This window comes from Fusarium coffeatum (genome assembly GCF_003316985.1).
Source record: "Fusarium coffeatum strain FIESC_28 chromosome Unknown BRIP53273_contig_254, whole genome shotgun sequence".
NCBI lineage: Eukaryota > Fungi > Ascomycota > Sordariomycetes > Hypocreales > Nectriaceae > Fusarium > Fusarium coffeatum.
This window is the reverse complement of record NW_022158046.1, coordinates 67,432-87,247: the sequence shown is the minus strand read 5'-3', so window position 1 is coordinate 87,247 and position 19,816 is coordinate 67,432. Positions and strand designations below refer to the sequence as shown.

Sequence of the window (19,816 nt, the reverse complement as noted above, 5' to 3'; positions counted from 1 at the left end):
TTTTTTTTTTTTTTTTGAAACCAATGGGCGCCGACAAATATGGTGGAGGAAATGACAGTAGAAACACGTATCAAGTCCTATCAGTACAATGCAACATCACACAGAGAACAGCAATATTAGAGGAAGAAAATCTCTTTTGAATTTCTACTCTATCCTGGCCACGGTTGACGGGCCTGCCTTTATCGAGGTACCATTCCTTCCATCCCTGTGGGGGAGGTCTCGTCTTGGTCATATCCGTCCATATTCATTCCATTCATCATCCGTTTTTATATCTCGAAGGGGGGAATCATGATTAGCAAAAAAGCCAACGCCATTTTGTTGAAAAAGCAAGATTTTTTTGCCCCTCCCTGCACCCTGCGAGGAATCTTCTCATCATGAGAAGTAAACCCAAATAAGCAGAAACAAAGAAGAGAAGTATCAAAAAAATCGGAAAACCGCAGATGTCCTAGTAACTCTCCCGACCCATATGCCATGCAAGTTCATGCTGTTGAAACTAGAATTTTGCCGATTGTCATGTCGACAGAAGAGGGAAAGTCGTCACACGTAGGAGTCCAGTTGAAGGATCCTTGGGTATTGATTACATCCGCTTAGTAGCGGTAGATGTCGGCCTTGAAGGGACCCTCGACAGGAAGGCCAAGGTACTCAGCCTGGACCTTGCTGAGGGAGGAGAGCTCAGCCTGGCAGTGAGCAAGGTGGAGACGGGCTACCTCCTCATCGAGGATCTTGGGGAGGACGTAGACACCGACGTCAAGCTTGTCGGTCTTGGCGAACTCGACGTACTTCTCACCAAAAGCCTTGTCAGAGGCCTTGAAAAGCATGATCTGGGCAAGGACCTGGTTGGTGAAAGAGCAGGACATGACGAAGGAAGAGTGGCCGGTAGCACAGCCGAGGTTAACAAGACGACCCTCAGCGAGGAGGATAATGTGGCGGCCGTTAGGCATGAGGAAGCGGTCAACCTGGGGCTTGATGTTCTGGACAGAGCTGGCGTTCTTCTTCAACCAGGCAACGTCAATCTCGATATCGAAGTGACCAATGTTGCAGACAATGGCGTCGTTGGGCATAGCCTCGAAGTGCTCGCCAGTGAGAATGTCACGGCAGCCAGTGGTGGTGACGAAGATCTGACCGATCTTGGCGGCCTTCTCCATGGTGGTGACTTGGTAACCGGCCATAGCGGCCTGGAGGGCGTTGATGGGGTCAATCTCGGTAACGAGGACGCGAGCACCCATGCCGGAGAGGGCCATGGCGCAGCCCTTACCGACATCACCGAAACCGGCAACGACAGCGACCTTGCCAGCAATCATGACATCGGTAGCACGCTTGATACCGTCGACAAGGGACTCACGGCAGCCGTAAAGGTTGTCGAACTTGGACTTGGTGACGGAGTCGTTGACGTTGATGGCGGGGACAAGGAGCTTGTTGTCCTTGAGCATGCGGTAGAGGTGGTGGACACCGGTGGTGGTCTCCTCAGAGACACCGAAGCAGCCCTTGAGCATCTCAGGGTACTTCTGGTGGACGAGGGTGGTCAGGTCACCACCGTCATCGAGGATGAGGTTGAGCTTCTTGTCATCCTTGAAGGCAGAGAGCTGCTGCTCGAGGCACCAGTTGTACTCCTCCTCGGTCTCACCCTTCCAGGCGAAAACGGGAACACCAGCGGCGGCAATGGCAGCGGCGGCGTGGTCCTGGGTGGAGAAGATGTTGCAGCTGGTCCAGGTAACCTCAGCACCGAGAGCAGTGAGGGTCTCGATGAGGACGGCGGTCTGGATGGTCATGTGAAGGCAACCAGCGATGCGGGCACCGGCGAGAGGCTGGTCGGCAGCATACTTGGTTCGGGTCTGCATGAGACCGGGCATCTCGTTCTCAGCGAGCTCGATCTCCTTGCGGCCGAAGGCGGCAAGAGAAAGGTCAGCGACCTTGAACTTGTGGGCGGGAGCAGACATGATGAATGGGGGTGGAGGAGAGAATGGAGGGATTGATGAGAAGAGAGAATGAAAAGAGAAGAAGAAGAGAGTGAAAATGAAAGGGAAGAGGTGGAATATGTAGGTTGAAGAAGTCCAAGCAGATGGAAGACCAGACAACGAGATAACTTGGGGCGGGGCAAAGAGAACTGCTGCTATGGGCTGAAGACCTTTGGAGGGGGAGGGGTTAACCAGGGTCGGTGGGGTTTTTTCGCGGGCGGTGAGAAAGATGGACGGCAAAATGAGGGGCAGAATTCTCTGCTGCCATAGAGACGGAGCCATTTTTCTTAGGTCGAGGCGGGGCAGAAGATACTTTTAAACGGGTGGTCGGTTGGCCGCCTCAAAAGGTACCCGAGTGGGTCTCAGGGACTCGGTGTCCCCTAATGAGAGTCCACATGGAGGAAAAAAACGAAGACAAGGAGGAGCTTTCTCATCATGGGAAGCTCATCCAGGTCCGTCTTGGTACGAATACGGACGGGATCCGTCGACAACCACGTTGATTTTTCTCGTTCGGCGAGTGGGCAACGCCACGCTAGACTATTCTGTTCAAGATTAACCAGTTCCCTTGATCAATTGAACTTCACCTCCTGTCTCTGTCTACCTTGCATCTTGGAACTACCTATGCAGTGCAGTCTTGACCCTTGATATTCCCCGCTCGGAAGCCGAGGACCGCCTCACGCGAATACTACGGGTCATTGATCGTCCTGCAAGCTACCAGCCAACCTCTCAGACTAAACCCAAGTGCAATGGTCAGAGATGCTTGGGAGAGCGGGTAGCTTGCTGTTTGTTGTTGTCCAAGACACGGGATGCAGAATATGTCTCATATAGATTGACATTCCTCTGAGACAATAACCCAATGAGGATCTTCGAAATAGTTCGTCAGCAGGTTCAAAATACAGCAACAATTGTAATGTCATATACTTGTTTAACGTTAAGATTGATCAAGACTCTCATACTTGGAGAGCTCGGTTTGCAGCGCTATCTATGAAGCCAAGTTTACAGATCGAGGCTACAGTCATGTCCTCCTCTTCATGACTTTTCACCAGCATCACCAGCATCACCAGCATCAACGTCAGGCTTGTCCATCATGTGCTCATCAAGTGCTTCTCTCTTTCTCGACGCTTTAAAATCTAGACCATCCAGCACTCGATATTATTCCACATTGTCCGGAACGCCGCCAATGCAAACCATCACTGAGCGTCTCGTTTTCCTGAAATCCTTCGAGACTTTTTGAACCCCATCTCATCCATTCTCCGTTTATTTGGGCAACAGATCCTCCCGCACGGCAAACATCTTGGCACTGACGTTGGCTGTGAATCCATCCACCTGCTTGCTGTATTGCTCCACCTGCTTGGCGTTCAGCATACCCTCCAGTCGGCTAGGCTCCTGAGGAAGCTTGAACAGTCTCTGCCACTCATCCTCGGGGAGAGGTTCCTGCTTAGCAGCAACACGCTGGGCGTTCTCAGCCTTGCGCTTGGCCTGCCATTGTGTGATCTTGGTCTGCTCACGGCCGAGTTGTCGCTGGTAGAATTGGAAGTTGTTGAGGTCGGTGTAGTGAGACTCGATGCTCTCGAGCAAGAGGTCGCAGGTCTTCTCGAGGAAGGGGTCGATTGCGAGGTCGAGGTTATCGATCGAGGGGTACAGAGGAGGCTCGAGGGTGTTGCGGTTGAGGTCAGCCAGAGATGTGGGCTGCTCGATATCACCCTTAACGGGAGCGGAGGGAATCTGGTGGAGGAAAGTTGTGAGGAGGTGAGAGTTGTGGACGCTAACAGAGACCTCGGCGAGGATGTCTTTGAAGGTGAGCTTGGACTTTTGCAGGCTAGTCTTTGTTAGCATCTTTATCGTTATCGTTGCGATACAGTATTGTCCTACCTCTCAGTTGTGAACTCGCCCTTCTTGTCGCCATCCTTCTTGCTCTCCTTGAAAGCAGTCATGAAAGCAGGGGACAGACGGAAAGCTCGGAAGGTCAAGTTGCCCTGGGAACTCTTGCTGGCATCGTAGACGAGAGCGACGGCGTTCTCGTTAATGGTTTGGTAGTGGTACTGGTTCTCGATGAAGTTCATGTTGACAAAGTTGCCCATGGTGGCGCTTGTGTACCAACCAACATTGTTGGCGTCGACGTTAACCTCCTTGAGATGTCGGATCATATCATTTAGGTAGGTGATGTTCTTCTGCTGTCGGGGAGCAGCGGCGGCGAGCTGCGAAGTATCGTTGTTCTGGTGGCTATCGGTGGTAGCGGGGTCGACGGTAGGGAAAGGGAAGGTGTTGGTGACTTCGAGGAGACCTTCATTCTCCATTCCAACAATAGCTCCGGTCGCAACAGAAGGGAAAGCCGAAGAGCAGTGCTTGGCGATCTTCATAATAACCTAGACACCACGAACTGAGGTCAGTCCTCCTGCTCCTACTCGTACTTCAAGAGGGGGTCTCAAAAGGTGGGGCATGTTCAACTCACCAGAGCCTCGACCTGAACGGTCTGGAAAGGCGCAGCAGCAGGCGCATCGTTCTGAGTGTCCGCCATCTTGTCAAAAATTCGGGAGGATATATTCACGGGGCCGCGAGAGACGGGGAGAGGTTCGGCGCTGTGATCGCGAAAAGGGCGGGTGGTGTTGCAAGGCCTCAAGATGGTGGGAATATCGAAAACTCTCACTTGTGGGCGTGTGGGTGGGCGGTAAGGTGTGGCAGAACAAAAATCGCTTGACGTCGCAGAGAGCCGAGCGACTACCGGCGTTTATCATCAACAGGCAGAGAGTCACGGTTGCGATGCTTTTTTGAAACTTGGAATGATTTTTACTTTGCGTTAATAGCTGCGAGCTTGTTTACTCTCCTGTACTCACCACATTCTAACTTCTCGCTGTTCGACTTCACAACACCGGGGGGTCCTACACCCAGCTCTCAATACGACTCTCACTGCTTCAGAATCCAGTTTATAGGATACACGACCTTGTATTTTAAGCTGCCCATATCTAGGTACCTAGATTATCGCCAATGTCCAATCAACAGTTCTATTCAATAAACGCCATTTCTCCTCTGCTCGTTCCGTCTCATTTACCCAAACTCAGTGCCTGCATTTTGAAGCATAAACTCGTTCCAAACTTTTAAAAGTTAAAGAGAACCCGAAACGCCTCCTAAGGTTATACAGGAAGTTGAAGAACCAGATTCGTTACCTATGCCGAATCTTGCCATGGGATGATTTCCCAGTCTTCAACGTTATCTCGAATGATGAGTCGATGCTGATCAATCTGCCAGAATGCATACATAGACCGAGTTGCTCCTGCAGCTTTTCGGTGAGCTGGACCTGTGCCGCCCTTCTTGGCATCTTCTCGAGATCGCCAGATGCAAGTTGCCAAATTGGCCAGTTCTGAATCAGGTTCGCCGAACCAGTATCTATTTATGTCAATACGCAAGAATTGAAACAGAAGATCTTTCGACTCACTTGAGAAAGCCACCGCTTGCGACAGCCTCAGCATGTGCCCCTTTGTCGAGACGGCCAAGATCCGCATACTCGGTTGTTTGCTTGATCCTTGACCGGAATGCCACGATATAGAACGACGTCTCTTTGAAACTATTGCCAGACTCAAGAGCAAGACGTTTCACTTCTTCCAGCACTTCTGGCCAGTTAAAAGATTCTGTGTATGGTGCCGTCGCATAATCTTCACGAACAGCCTGGAATTTGCCCAGAGCGCGCGCAAGGATGGTGTTCTCATTGTCGAGGGTGTCGAGATCTAGCAAATGTTCTTGCTCGGTATATGGTGATTGTACCAGGTATCGGTTTGATGCGGCAAGATCTGGGCTGACCTCTCTCACCTCGACTTGCCCAACATTTTTGGAGAAGATATCGAGAGCTGCTCCAGGTGCTGTCTGAACATCAACGTTTGCCATTGTGGCTGTTTGAGAACTGAAGGCCTATTGTCCTTTCGAGGTTTCAATGCTCATTCAAATCGAGATCAAATTTTGCTGGTTGTACTGCTTGTGTATCGATAAATGATGGAGGACTTTGCAGGATGGATAAAGGAGAACTACGAGTCAAGACGACACAACTACAACAGCGAGTTATCAGCCTTTTATTGTCATACGAACTCCTTCCTCAACATCTTAGGCCATCAAGCCTTAGATAACGTGCTAAATGACACCATCCGGAGCAGACGACGACAAAGTAGTACATGTGGGTCGGTGAAGACTTCCGAAGGGTCTTCTAGCAGTGCCTATATGTTAGTGTGGAAGAACCGGCCACTCGAAACATGACATTCATCAGTCTGGACCAGTGAAAATTGTTGCCTCGAGTCAGCCAGGCCTTCTGTTTGTGACATGGGAAGAATGCTTCGGCTCATTATGCGGGAATCGAAGAAACCGAGTTTAGGTTTTCGTAAGGACATGGAGGCTGAAAGAACATTCTTCTCGTCAGCTTTTGACGTTATTGGATGTTGAAGCTGAGCACATATGCACCAAATTACGAGGACCTCAGATTTAGATTCTATGGCAGCGGAAATTTTAGAGTCATGGCTTCACCGCTAGAAGGACATTCCAAGCCTGGCTCGGCTTCTAAGGGAGAAGCGAAGAATCGGAACCAAGATGAATACACTTTTCGTGTAACTAGGGGTCCTCAACTTGACAAAAAGAATGCGTGGCTAGTGCAAGCCAAGATGCAGTGACATATACTGTTGGCGCTAAAATTGCGACACTTTGCCTGACCGGCGATCTCGAGTTACTACTACTGTAGTTATTATTCAGGCCAACGTCAGGTCACAAGATCTTTTTCAAGATTCTGATCATTTATTCAGAAAAAAAAGCTCAGATGATCGTGATTTATATTGGATCTTTTGGAACAGTCTAGTTTAGAATTGAACTATAATATGAGATTCAGGGTATGACGACAATCCTACCTTAAGGCGTCAGAAGCCACGAGGATGTCGACATACGACGCCCAGTCTTCTTTGTTGATCTTTCTACGTTGCACTACAATATCAGCGGTGTAATACCCATAATCTTCCAAGACATATCCCTTGAACAATTTACTTTCGCTTAACTGATTCGTCTGGTCATTGACGCAGTTGTCTAGGTAATTAGTCTATCATCAATTTACGGCTTGCCTCACAACGCAGCTTCGTCATTCTCAGCATCTGGCTTCCCCCTCCTCAGCCAGACTTTGGCCATTTCATAAGACCCCAGATAGAGTCCACTTCCTATCATTGTCCATCCTGATCGTAGGGCCGCACCGCGGAAGAACCCACGTACTCCTCTCTCTTGGTAGACCTCCTTCGTTACGGTCCACGCTCCCTTCTTTGGACGTTTGCCCTCCATCTTGGCAGCAACCTCGCCTTGACTTTGCGTTGAACTTTCATTTTGGTTACCAGCACTCAACATCATCCTCGTCTTAACAACATCGCTTGGCGTTGTTATGAACGCTGCAACTGATCCTGCGCTTCCGGCGCTTAACCCAGTCACCAGCCCCGTTTCAATTAATCCAGGATCTGGAGTGCCGGATTCTCGGGAACCCCAATACGTTGCACGTACGTGCTCAAAGATTGGAAATTGGAGAGCTGTGAAGGGCAAGTTGCGTGCAACGAGTGCTGTGTAGCCAGTGAACAGACGTCGAGATGCACCATCGCCGGCCAGCTGACGGAACGCTTGCAGTGATGTTGATGACCCAGATTTTGCGGCCCCATGACTTTCGTTCTGTAACATTTGAGCATTCTGTTTGATCACCTCTGCTGGTGCGAGAACCAAGCAGGATGCCATCTCTGCGAACCCTGAAGCCGCTGAATGGACCAAAGGCTGTGGTAACGGTGTCGCATTCCCAATGACTTGTTTTGCGCTCTCATATGTCGAGAAGAATAAGCCGGCTGCGGAGTGTTTATGAGCGCAAGTCCTTGCATATGTGAATTAACAACATACCTGCAGGGAGTGTAGCTAATACCACACTTCCAATGCCTTGATAGAGGCCTCTTAAAGCCCATATGTTCTTTCGAGAAGTCTCCGAGTATGTCTTGATATAATCTTGACTCTGGATACGGGTCTTGATAGTATCAAGAGGGTAGACTAAGACGTCTACAGTAAATGCTGCGATAGCACCAGCCTGTTGTCATGTCAGTAAAGCTTTATGAATAATACGAATATTTGTTTGGGCATACTATGTAGATGTCTGTCATATTTGGTCTTCAGATCGATATGTGAGAGTTTGTTACACTGATGAAATTGTGCCAGTTTTGATGATAGGTCTCTTACACCATGAGCTGGTGATGTCATGATCTTAGTTTTATCCACCTTGGATCCCAATTACCCTGCACTCCGGGCTTTCAAGTCATCATGGAAACATTTTCAATATCCTTGCTATGGAAGGCTACTACTAATTTTCCATGTTCAATGCTGATTCAAGGAATTTTTCGAACCATGGATAGTGGTTTCTCAAGTGTCAAGTGAAATGGATCTCAACATCCATTGTATCCCAATATCATGCGTCTTTGCCTCGGATAGTTAGACTCACATTATCCCCCTTAGAATTGGCACAACCACTGTCCACGAGAAAACAAGATAGCATAGTACTTTTTGAATTAAAAATGTATATGATCCCTTTTCATTGCGCCAGCCCCTTATACAACCGCATGATTCAAGCAAGCCGTGGCGCTTCCTCTGCCGTCTATGTGACCGACTTCAAGACTCCAAAACTTCCCAAGATAAACCAAATGCTTGCGTTTCCCATCTTTATGTGTCGTACTCTGCTCTATCATGAAACTGCGCCGTAAAACAAATGTGATCAAATAATTCATAGCTTGCTCTTCGTAGCAGGAGTAGTCTCATTGACCACAGCTACCACCACACAAATATCGTCGACTTTGCCGCCGTGCCAGTTCTCATGGGGATAATATTTGTGAACTTCCTTGGCAAATGGGCCGTCGAGTTTCGAGTTGATACTGGCTCGCTTGGCAGCTGTCACGAGCTCGGTAGCAAGTGCGCTCTGAAGTGTTACTGTTCGCTTGCCCTCAGTGTTATCACGGAGCTCAACGAGAGGATCCAGTGACTCTGCCACACGAACACCGCCAGCTTCTGTCATTACCCAAGCCCCAGTAGAAACCAAAACCCTGCTAGCAATTCGGAGGATATCTTGGTTAAATAGATTGTCTAGAACGCCGTCGGTTGCAAGAACAAGTATATCGCCATGGCGGAGTGAGTGTTGGGTAACGTCAGCGTCGCGGGGCAGGTCGCTGAGCTGAGCGCCACCGAAAGCCGCCATACGAGCAGCAACGCTAGGAGGAACAAGCGATAGTTGGAAAGGAGTGTTAAATGCGTGAGTCTGAGGCTCTGAATAGGTGTGAACACCGTTCAATCGTAGTTGCAGGAAGCCGGAATCCCCAAGGTTCGCAACTTCCAAATTTCCATCAGCTCCTGCGATAGCTACGCACGCCGTGCTTCCACCGGCGCGAAGACTGCGGTCGTTGCAGATTGCGTCGTATCCCTTCTGCATCAATTGTCTGGCCGTTAAGGGAGGTTCGGAGCTAGTCTGGTGTTCGTGGGCAGCCAATGCCATGTAGTCGCAGAATCCGTGGGAAAAATCAGCAGGATCAACGCCAGAGTCTACCCAGCCCCCGACACCATCAGCAACGCCAAAAGCTACCGAGCCAGAGTCGTTGACCCGGCTGACAAAGAAAGCATCGTGGCCAGATTCGGGACGGGCGGAAGGTCGACGGTTTCTTGGAGGCTGAATTCGATTGTACGGATTGAAGTGAAAGACGTGACTGGAAGGATCGTATGGTCTGTCCTTTGCAATGAAGGAAGATGCGACATGATATGAGAATCGAGACGAATCGGTAGAGGTGGAGTAGAGTCTCGATCGCGAGCATGAGGTCATTGCGACATGAGGTTGGGCAACTCGAGCACAGTATTGATTCGGAACTGGGACAATTAGAACAACGAAACACAAATGATCTTATACGGTGCGACTCACATTTAGCAAGCGTTCGCAATGAAGCTGCAGCCAGTCGGTTGCAAGGTGCGGCCATGAAGGGCTAGAAGTGGATCGTGATGGTGCTGGAGTCCAACAGACAGGAATTTTGAATTAATGACGGCTTCAAGCGGGCAGTTAGCGGATGATAAGAATATTGATGACCGGTCAATTCGAGTATCAATTATAGAGAAACCATATTTGCCAAGGAAATCGTAAGAGAAAAAATTGTCATATGAGAAGTGGGATCGCGAACGGAGAAACAAAGTTGTTGAGCACCGAATAGACCAACCTCTTATCTAATCTTGTCCGGGGCCCCTCCAATCTTCTTTCTGTCAAAGTTTCGAGTGGGCTGGACTCAGTGGAGTACCAATTACTCGGAACAAAAAGACAAGGAAGTGAAGCGAGAAGCGAGAAGCAAGCAAGCAAGCCACATGCACAGTAAAGGAGGCGGTGCGGAACGCCCGAGCCACTGTAAACTAGAATGAAATCTTCCGGAACCTCATCTCCGCAATTATTGATAACCGTTGATGATCCGAGATCGACTTCCTCTAGTCACGTGGTTTCACATTTCACGAGCCTGTTTCTGCCGATTCCGAGTGGTAGAGAAAGCCGAGTTGCTAATTTCTAGTTTCTGATTGGCCAAGGACAAGCCGCCAGTCCCAGTGTAAACTGCAATAACCGAGGAAGGTTTGCCTTTCCAATACATGACGACGAGAATCCTTTAGACGCCACCTCTTGAGATTATCGACAATTCAGCTCTAACGGAGGGGATTGTACGGCATTTCTCCTTGTCAATCGCCTGACCACAGCTCCAACTATACATCGCGAAGTTTGACTGTCCTTCTCCTCCGGTCCCAATCGCAATTGTAATTCCATTCGATTCACCATGGCTGCTCTTCGATCTTCCTCTCGCCTTGTTGGCGCCTTCTCAAGGACGGCTGCCATTCGACCCGGCACTGTCTTCACTCGTTCCATGGCCTCCGTCAGCGAGCCTGCCAAGGAGCCCGAGTCCAAGATGAAGTCCTTCCAGATCTACCGATGGAACCCCGATACTCCCAGCGAGAAGCCCCGTCTTCAGACCTACTCTTTGGACCTCAACAAGACTGGACCTATGATTCTCGATGCCCTTATCCGAATCAAGAACGAGCTCGACCCTACCCTGACCTTTCGACGAAGTTGCCGTGAGGGTATCTGCGGTAGCTGCGCCATGAACATCAACGGACAGAACACTCTTGCTTGCTTGTGTACGACCCCCCTTTCATCCGAGTCGCGTGCGGTATATCACGACTACCAGAACAAAACACTAATACCTCTACTCAGGCCGAATCCCTACTGAGGCTGCTTCCGACGTCAAGATCTACCCTCTTCCTCACACCTACGTCGTCAAGGACCTTGTCCCCGACTTGACACACTTCTACAAGCAGTACAAGAGCATCAAGCCTTACCTCCAGCGCGACACCCCTGCCGAAGACGTACGATCCCTTTCTGACTTATAGACACCCATCCGTACTAACCAATTGATTAGGGACGAGAGTACCGACAGACCAAGGAGGACCGACGCAAGCTCGACGGTCTCTATGAGTGCATTCTCTGCGCCTGCTGCTCTACTTCATGCCCTTCATACTGGTGGAACTCTGAGGAGTACCTTGGTCCCGCTATCCTGCTCCAGTCTTACCGATGGCTCGCCGATTCTCGTGACCAGCGCACCGCCGAGCGAAAGCAGAACCTCGAGAACTCCATGAGCCTGTACCGTTGCCATACTATTCTTAACTGTACCCGAGCCTGCCCCAAGGGTCTCAACCCTGGTAAGGCCATCGCCGAGATCAAGAAGCAGATGGCTTTCGGCAGCTAGAGGAAGAAAAAAAGATGATACTTTCTTTTTGTGAAAACGAACGTGACGATTGGAGGAGGAAGCGATCTGAAGGGTTATCGCAGATAAATCTGCGAATGAGATTATTAGGACTTTTAACCCTGTGTATAGGCTAGATGATAGGAGTTTCATGCTGTGTTCTGATAGCTAACTTGACAATATTATTTTCTTGATCGTTCACCCCTTGTACCCTATAGGCTGATATGATTTACACTTGGTACGGCTGTTATGCTAGTTCCAGAACCGTTTTACCGGAGATTTTATCGAATATCGCTTAACTGCACCACAGCCACCTCCGAACCGAACCGATACTCACCCTTCGATACCTATGTTCTTGCCTAGGTACCAAGATAGACTGGCGAATAACTGTTCCTATCAACAGTGCGGCACAGAGAAAGACGACCTGACAAATTGGCTCGATGCAATTTGGAAAACATGATTGCCTCATGGTCTGACCTTTCTTTCTCGATATCTGAATGTGGGACAAGTCTCGCCGATTCATCAACCCTGCAGATACTCCATGTTCGACCTGCAAAATGATCGGCACTCACAGCTGCATCCAGGTGGGCTTTGACTTAAAGTCTTTGAACGCAAGGGGTTATTTCGAAGCAAAGATCCCTCGGGTCTATCCTGGATTGAGACTTTGGGACGGTCCACGGGGTGGCTGTTATCTGTGGCACAAGTGCACAAAGCAAAGCCATCAGACAAAGAACGTGCAATTAATCCAATCGAACCAAGTGGCTTCGGGGAATTTTTCCCAAGTCTCGATCTAAGCGTCCATAAGTCATTATTAGTTCAGGAAAACGAAATCGTTCAGCAGCTCATAACCCGCAATGCTCTCTTCTGATACATGTTTTCAGACAGGATTCCTTACAATAGTGATCAACCACCCTGCATCAGAAGGTCCTCGTATCAATGGGGAATAATAAGAAACAAGAAATCACGATGGCCTTTTCCCTATAAGAAGAATACAAAATATAACCTATAACCATGAAAGACCTCCTGCTGTCGGTACGCTTATGACGTTTTTGTCGTTGTCCTATACGAGCCAAGACAATGTTTCAAAACTCTTTCAAGTTAGACAGGACTCTAATAAACGTCGTTTGACAGGCCTATTTTTATGAACATCTAATTCCTGCCTCCAAGTTGACCTGTGCTACTACGTTACACGATCGCCATGACGTCTCGCAACCTCTTTCTTTGATAGGAGTTCATTGACTACCCCAACCTGGGGAATGTGCGTGCCTCGTATCCTCAAGGTCCTTCTCAAACGTTGAGTCTTGGTAGTCGATCACACGTCAAAGCGGGCACCAAGTCGTCCTTGTTTCGCTTCTCTCCTTCTTTATCTAAGTCGATATGACATAGAGGTAGGTAGTTGCTCTTATGACAGGTATAAAGACAGAGTATCATACATGCAACAGACCGATTCCTCATCCAACCATCAAGAACATCGCACGACATCACGACTCATTCATCCATCATCATGCTTTTCAAGACCATCACTACCGCCGTCACCCTCGTGGGATTGGTATCCGCCGCGCCTTTCAGTTCCTACCCTCCTCCATGTGCAACCATTTGCCAGAATGGCATCGATGACTGTGGTCAACCTTGGGGAGGGTAAGTCTCCATGATATGTTCTTGGTCTGATCCAATTGCTAACTGTAACCAGCTGCTGGGACATTTGTAAACCTGAGGAGTCTCCTACACCACCACCTTGCACAGTCACTTATACACCAACCATCTCCCCTATTACTCCCGATCCTCCTATCACCCTTCCTGTCATTACTCCTGACCCAACTATCACTTTGCCGATTATCACGGGCGACGGTGACACGACCTCCATCATTCCCACCCCTCGATTGGTCGATTAAGAAGTAACTCGGGCCTTCTTCTGTTGGGGACTGATGGCTAGAAATCATGGAGAGTGATCGTTGGGTTTGCGAAGGAAGTGATTGTGATGATATCGCAGTCTGAAAAGCTCGATGTTATCTGACAGCGGCAGAAAGTACATGTATGCAGCCATAACATGGCGAGATTGTCACTCTACCAGATGTTCAGTTTATTATACACTTCTTTGACTCAGCTTGCCTGACCTGCCAAAAGCTAGTAGTATGCATTGCCTGGCGTGCTTGGGCTCCGAGAGTAATCATTTACCGTCCCTGGGAACGCACCAACAGGTGCTGAAGCCTCGCCTTTGATTTCATCATCTGAACTCAAGTCATCGACATATGCATCATCACCGTCTGGCGGTGCCCGCATGCCTTCCACTATGTCGTTGTCGAGTGAAGGGATCTCGTAAGGCTTGATAGTGTGAATCTCGCGGCCTGATGGCATTTTGCTGAGAAGGGTATTGACGGGAGGAACGAATTGTGTGTTCATCTGTGATGTTAGTCATTGCTCTGTCGAAGGAGTCAAGAGACTTACCGTGTCGTTGACTTTGTTCCATTTCGCGTCGAGCATCTCCAGTACTCTGATCTCCTCCAACTTGCCAGCATCACTTCCCCATGCCGCCTCCTTATCTACTCTTCGATCTTCGCGCTTTTCCGAGAAGTCTTTCTTTAGTTTACTGAGGCTGAGACCTTTCTTACTATGGTCCTTAGGCTCGACACCTAGCTCTGAAAGTCCAGCGCGAACCCATCCTATCCCGTCAGCAACTTGACCACCCAGCTCTGCATCAATTCCAAAGAAACGACAAGCCCGAGCTCGACAGGTTCGGCGTAAATCTTCTATGTACTTCAGAAGAGCGCTGTTGATTTTGTGCGATCCAGATCCAGATGTGCTGCATAGAGATGATGCTTTGGCTGCATGCTCTGAGGCTGCCAGGCAAAGTCGAGCATATAGATGAGCGCGAACCTTTGGGATCTCGGGTGCCTTAAACATCCACTCTTTATCGTTCTTGTTACGATCTTGGGCAACTATTGCTGGGTATGGGTCGTCTTTTAGAACGGCCAGCAAGGTGGCTTCAGCCAGAGCCAACGACGACAATGCTCGGGCCATGCCTTGGGAAACATCGGGACATGGTGGGCTGACTGTGACTTTCTCTCCCCGATTTGCAAGGTAGTCGTAGACGGATGCAGCTTCAAGTAGAGATTTTGTTGCTGTTTGAACGGCATTCGTGCGCTCTTGCGCCCCGAGAAACTCGCTCCTGGTTGAGTAGAGAGGCTGTAAGGCCGATCGGGATGCCAGAACGTGCGTGAAGCCCAATGTGGACATTACAAAGGCAATCTCATGTTCTAAAGATGAAATTTTGACTCTAGCCCTTTCACGTCCTGGAACGACTTCACCAGATAAAGTAGGCCTCCATTCGATAACCGGAGCAGTCTTCAGTGTAACATGGGCTGGACCCTTGTTATTTAAACCTTCATCCACTATCAGTAGATAGGGGAGATAGCCATTAACACTCGATATCACAGTATTGAGATTCGAGATTTGAGAGCTCGGAGGAAGCCTTTTGTGCTTCTTTAAAGCATCGCGAACTACCCCGCGATAGGTGCTGGCGTTGAGGGGCAGCGAGGGATGCGTATCAGAGGTGAAGCTTGTTGAGAAGGAGAACGAAGAAGTTGTCGGAAGAACAAAAGGAAACGGCATTCTGGTAGTTGGGAGCTTGCACTCTGTGATGGTATATATCGAGTTTCAGTGAGAAAAGGAGAGGAAATACAAAAGTTTGTGACGCAACGCCTTGCCAAGCTCTCGAATCTTGTTCACAGCCTGATGGTATCATTGTACTGTACGAATTGACGAAGTTTCCACACTGTAGAAGTGACGTCGGGATCGGAAGCTCCTTTTCGGCCGATGTTGAATTGGAAGCTCCACCAAAAATTCCGGGGTTGTATCTTAACTTAGAGCTTCGGAGCTCCACGCTCTCTCTTCCTTCATATCCAACCAACCAGCAGATCGATCTTTAATATTGTCGCTCTTGTCAGTGAACAATCAAGAGGTGACAATGGCTGGCCCTTCCCCGTCACCGCATAAACCTCGTCGCAGGACCACCAAAAAATCTGGCAATGGCAGCGGTACCGATGTTGTTAAGGAGAAGACCCCTCGTGCAGAAGCCCTTGTAAGGGCGCCCGCGTTCCCTCTTGCGGCCTTTCTTTGGCCTGCGCGCACTTCTCTGTCGCAATGGGAGGTTCTACCTGTGATCCTCATGGTTGTCGGTCTTTTTAGATGGGCTGCTGGTCTGTGGGGATACTCTGGTAAGGATGAACACTTGCAATTATGTGCCCATCATGACACCTTTCGCTAACCCGAAACTTGCTTTCTAGGTTTCCGCAAACCTCCTATGTTCGGCGACTACGAGGCCCAGCGACACTGGATGGAGGTCACAACTCAACTACCCATCTCGCAATGGTATTTCCACGATCTCCAGTGGTGGGGTCTCGACTACCCTCCTCTTACGGCCTACCATAGCTGGGTCTTGGGGAAGCTAGGATCTTACATTGGCCCTTCGTGGTTTGCGCTTTACGCCTCGCGAGGAAACCAGGATCCCGACTTGAAGATATTCATGAGAGCGACTGTTATTGTGTCGGAGTATCTGATCTACATTCCGGCGACGATTGTCTTTGTGCGACGATACAGCAGACTGCAAGGGGTGACCAACTGGACTGCATGGCTTGCACTTGTCGCAATTCTGATGCAGCCTGGCACAATTCTTATCGATCATGTTCACTTCCAGTACAACACCGTCATGCTCGGATTAGTCATGGCGAGCATGTCAAGTATGCTGGCTGAACGATACAAGTGGGCTGCCGTCTTCTTTGTTGGCGCATTGGGTTTCAAGCAGATGGCGCTGTACTATGCTTTCAGCGTCTTCTCCTACCTCCTTGGACGATGTGTTTTCCCCCGACTCGATCTTACAAGACTTTTCGGCATTGCGCTTGTCACCGCTGTCTCTTTCGCCATCCTTATTCTACCTCTGATTCTCGGCACTTTCTACGACAAAACCCAGGGTATTGACGCACACGGCGGCTCTAAGGACTCTCCTTCGCTTCCTCTCCTTCCTCAACTTGTAGATATCCTCGACACGGATGCCTTTTATTGGCCATACGTGGAACAATTGGTTCAGATGGTCCATCGTGTCTTCCCCTTCGCTCGCGGCTTGTTCGAGGATAAGGTTGCCAATTTTTGGTGCGCTGCCAACGTTGTCGTCAAGCTTCGACAATGGCCGACACCCGTTCTCCAGAAGATGGCTCTTGGTGCAACACTCGCTTCTATCATCCCGCCTAACGTTATCTTGTTCTTGCGACCTCGAAAGACAACCTTGCCTCTGGCTTTTGCTGCCACGGCTTGGGGATTCTTTTTGTTCAGCTTCCAAGTTCATGAAAAGAGCGTCCTACTCCCCTTAATGCCCATGACCTTACTATTGGCTGGAAAGCAAGGTCTGAACAAGGACACTCGAGCTTGGGTAGGCTTTGCCAACCTCCTGGGAGTCTGGACTATGTTCCCTTTGCTCAAGCGCGTTGACTTAAAGATCCCTTATGCAATCATGTCTCTTCTCTGGTCTTACCTACTTGGCCTTCCGCCGACTTCCCTCAGTGCTTACTTCCAAGAAGGCCAAGCTGCCTGGCTTCAGTGGGGCACAGCGCTTCTGCACTGGCTATTCTATTTGGCCATGGGTGCTTGGCATGTCCTTGATGCCTTTGCGCCTCCTCCTGCTGACAAGCCGGATCTCTGGGTCGTGGCGAATGTCGGTATCGGCGCTGCTGGATTCATCATCTGCTACTTGTGGTGCTTCTTCAAGCTCCTTCAAGAGAGTGATTTGCTACCCGGAGGCTCGCTAAAGAGTTCCGGCAGAAAGAATAAGACCTTATAGAGGCAAAATTTCCTTTTTTTTTTTGATACTAAATTCAATAATACTTTTGTTTGCCATATCCATCTTTGCTTCTGCGACTGATTCGATCGACCCGAAACTGAGCCACTGAGTCGCTGAATGGCTTGTGATCAGGTGATTCGCCTAGGCACTGTTACTTTCTCAAACTGATTTTGATGGGATTCTGCGACATCAATACGTTGAGAACTCTCGGAGTACCGAAACTGGGTGGAAAATCTGAATCAGCGACTAGTGGCCAACGCCTCATGAACGTTCATCTTTGACTTGGCGAATAGTACTTTCGGATCGGTTGTGCCTTGATAGCAGCAGCGGATAAAACGAAAGGATGCTCGCCTGAACGATTAGGTGGGAGCAAGACTGAACATCTGAAATGACAACCAGAAAATTCGCCTTCGGATTCGAGTTAAGATTGCCTGAGACACATGAGATCAACGCATTACCGCATACCATGCAGCTTGGAGAGTAGGTGAAGGCTGTGATCTTATCGTGAGCATGTTGCTTAAATATCGGTTTCTATACATTATAATAGGCCGGTCAGTGATGCGGTCATTTGCTGACCAGAGCCCCTGATGTCCTGCGCTTATCCAATCGACAGGAACTGATACTACACAATATCTCCTGGATCTGAGATGCGAAGAGACCGTCTGACACAAACGACGAGGAGAACCACTTGGATCGGTTTTGTAGCAAGGGATGCAATAGAACAGCGGTGATTTGAGCTTCAAACACAGCCTTCTCCTTCTCCTGTCAACGAGGCTTACGCTGGCCAAGTTCTCTTTGAGACAGTGACAAAGACTGGTTATTGCCACACCAGGGTCACTCTTGATACTTATTCGTCCGCCGTCCAAGGATGCTACCGGACTCCATGTCAAGTATTGGACAGCATTGATTCTTTGTTCTGCAGAAGGGTCTGGGTGCTGAAGTGAATCGACACCGATATTGGGCCGATAATCTGTTTCTCGCTAGGATTGTGGCCGAACCGAGGGTCTGGATAGAATGCACGCGGATCTCTTTATTAGACTAGGTCTATTATGGAAGTTGGGACTTTGTCAGACCAGTGCCCGTTACTCAGTTCTGCCTCATCCTACAGCAGACCCTGACTCGAATACAGGATAGAAGAGAGCCGGGATTGGCCATGTCAAGAAACGGTACCCATCCAGACTTTCCCTGGCTCGTAAATAAGTCACTGATCAATCATAGAATTGCGCAGAGGTGGCAAGGCAATAAGCTTCTGCCTATCTGTAACCGAAGAGGCGAAATACCATTTCAACAGAGAACCCGTTGGGGGCCGAAAACAATGAAACAAAATGTGGTGTAAACGCTGTCGATCTTGAGTCAACCCTATCATGGGCTATATACCGAAGATCTATCCGGTATCAAATGACGGGAACAACGCCTGCCAAGCAGAATACTGTAAGCATTATGCAAGCCAACCGCGGAGTTATCCCTCACATAGGAACAACCAAAAGATGCTTAGGCTTAGGCTTGGACTCTGTCGAAGAACCTGCCCGATTTCGATAAGATATTCGTCCATTGACGAGTAGAAAAGCTCCGAGAGCGAAAACGCGTGGGCTATCTAGCCTGGAAAGACTGGATGAATTCACAGACCGGGCGAGGGTGCTTGGGGTGGGAGGTTGAGTTGTCTCCTCTCCCAGCAAATGACCCCTGCCCTGCATTAAACGATCTGACATGCTGCAGCTGACTCGGCCTTAGCATCTTCTCTTGTCCCATCAACTTGGCCGGCCTGTTTTTGAGGTTCAGTCTTCATCCCAAGTCTCATAACAAGAGACAAAACCAAGACAAGCAGCTTTGAAACGTGTCAATCGAAGAAAGGTGCTACAACATCTCTACATGTTTTATCAACTATCGCCATGCTGTGCCTGCGCTATCAGACGCGGCTCGGCTATGGCTTATAAGGCTGAGGGGGATCATCGGTCCTCAAGGGTATGTGTTACCCAGAAAGGGCTAACAACTCCGGGCAAGTGCTTTCACAGGTTCACTCAGCCTTCATTACAGGGCGGATGCGAGGTGAGGAGAAGAAGAGGTGAGGTTGAATTTACGGGCCCAAGACCCCCAAGTCTTGTTAGTGTCCGTTGGCGCAATCTTGGCAAAGACTAAGGATGCAACCTCAGATTGCAGCTTATTGCTTCGAGGCTGATGCTGACTGGCTGCGTAAAAAGATCCCTGCAACATGCTTGGGTAGTGCTTACTGTGCTGTGTTAGCA

The 19,816-nt window shown here is 49.3% G+C and overlaps 9 protein-coding genes across 9 annotated transcripts; 3 read left to right on the top strand and 6 right to left on the bottom strand.

Annotated features, from left to right (window-relative positions):
* Positions 1-587: 587 nt before the first annotated feature.
* Positions 588-2,237, bottom strand: FIESC28_09654 (uncharacterized protein; the record flags this gene model as incomplete). Its single annotated transcript, XM_031163790.1, has 1 exon — positions 588-2,237. The coding sequence occupies one exon, from the start codon at positions 2,235-2,237 to the stop codon at positions 588-590; it is 1,650 nt and encodes a 549-aa protein (XP_031012180.1).
* Positions 2,238-3,212: 975 nt separating this feature from the next.
* FIESC28_09653 (uncharacterized protein) lies at positions 3,213-4,473 on the bottom strand (the record flags this gene model as incomplete). The annotated part of the gene is made up of 3 exons (XM_031163789.1): positions 3,213-3,774; positions 3,828-4,321; positions 4,408-4,473. 3 exons carry the CDS (start codon positions 4,471-4,473, stop codon positions 3,213-3,215), a joined length of 1,122 nt encoding a protein of 373 aa, XP_031012179.1.
* A 646-nt stretch (positions 4,474-5,119) lies between these two features.
* On the bottom strand, positions 5,120-5,834 carry FIESC28_09652 (uncharacterized protein; the record flags this gene model as incomplete). The annotated part of the gene is made up of 2 exons (XM_031163788.1): positions 5,120-5,339; positions 5,389-5,834. 2 exons carry the CDS (start codon positions 5,832-5,834, stop codon positions 5,120-5,122), a joined length of 666 nt encoding a protein of 221 aa, XP_031012178.1.
* Positions 5,835-7,043: 1,209 nt separating this feature from the next.
* On the bottom strand, positions 7,044-8,101 carry FIESC28_09651 (uncharacterized protein; the record flags this gene model as incomplete). The annotated part of the gene is made up of 3 exons (XM_031163787.1): positions 7,044-7,795; positions 7,848-8,028; positions 8,084-8,101. 3 exons carry the CDS (start codon positions 8,099-8,101, stop codon positions 7,044-7,046), a joined length of 951 nt encoding a protein of 316 aa, XP_031012177.1.
* A 614-nt stretch (positions 8,102-8,715) lies between these two features.
* On the bottom strand, positions 8,716-9,949 carry FIESC28_09650 (uncharacterized protein; the record flags this gene model as incomplete). Its single annotated transcript, XM_031163786.1, has 2 exons — positions 8,716-9,842; positions 9,895-9,949. The coding sequence occupies 2 exons, from the start codon at positions 9,947-9,949 to the stop codon at positions 8,716-8,718; spliced, it is 1,182 nt and encodes a 393-aa protein (XP_031012176.1).
* An 831-nt stretch (positions 9,950-10,780) lies between these two features.
* FIESC28_09649 (uncharacterized protein) lies at positions 10,781-11,746 on the top strand (the record flags this gene model as incomplete). The annotated part of the gene is made up of 3 exons (XM_031163785.1): positions 10,781-11,138; positions 11,215-11,366; positions 11,420-11,746. The coding sequence occupies 3 exons, from the start codon at positions 10,781-10,783 to the stop codon at positions 11,744-11,746; spliced, it is 837 nt and encodes a 278-aa protein (XP_031012175.1).
* Positions 11,747-13,247: 1,501 nt separating this feature from the next.
* FIESC28_09648 (uncharacterized protein) lies at positions 13,248-13,635 on the top strand (the record flags this gene model as incomplete). Its single annotated transcript, XM_031163784.1, has 2 exons — positions 13,248-13,381; positions 13,434-13,635. The coding sequence occupies 2 exons, from the start codon at positions 13,248-13,250 to the stop codon at positions 13,633-13,635; spliced, it is 336 nt and encodes a 111-aa protein (XP_031012174.1).
* Positions 13,636-13,867: 232 nt separating this feature from the next.
* On the bottom strand, positions 13,868-15,352 carry FIESC28_09647 (uncharacterized protein; the record flags this gene model as incomplete). The annotated part of the gene is made up of 2 exons (XM_031163783.1): positions 13,868-14,143; positions 14,189-15,352. 2 exons carry the CDS (start codon positions 15,350-15,352, stop codon positions 13,868-13,870), a joined length of 1,440 nt encoding a protein of 479 aa, XP_031012173.1.
* A 355-nt stretch (positions 15,353-15,707) lies between these two features.
* FIESC28_09646 (uncharacterized protein) lies at positions 15,708-17,573 on the top strand (the record flags this gene model as incomplete). Its single annotated transcript, XM_031163782.1, has 2 exons — positions 15,708-15,957; positions 16,027-17,573. The coding sequence occupies 2 exons, from the start codon at positions 15,708-15,710 to the stop codon at positions 17,571-17,573; spliced, it is 1,797 nt and encodes a 598-aa protein (XP_031012172.1).
* Positions 17,574-19,816: the final 2,243 nt, after the last annotated feature.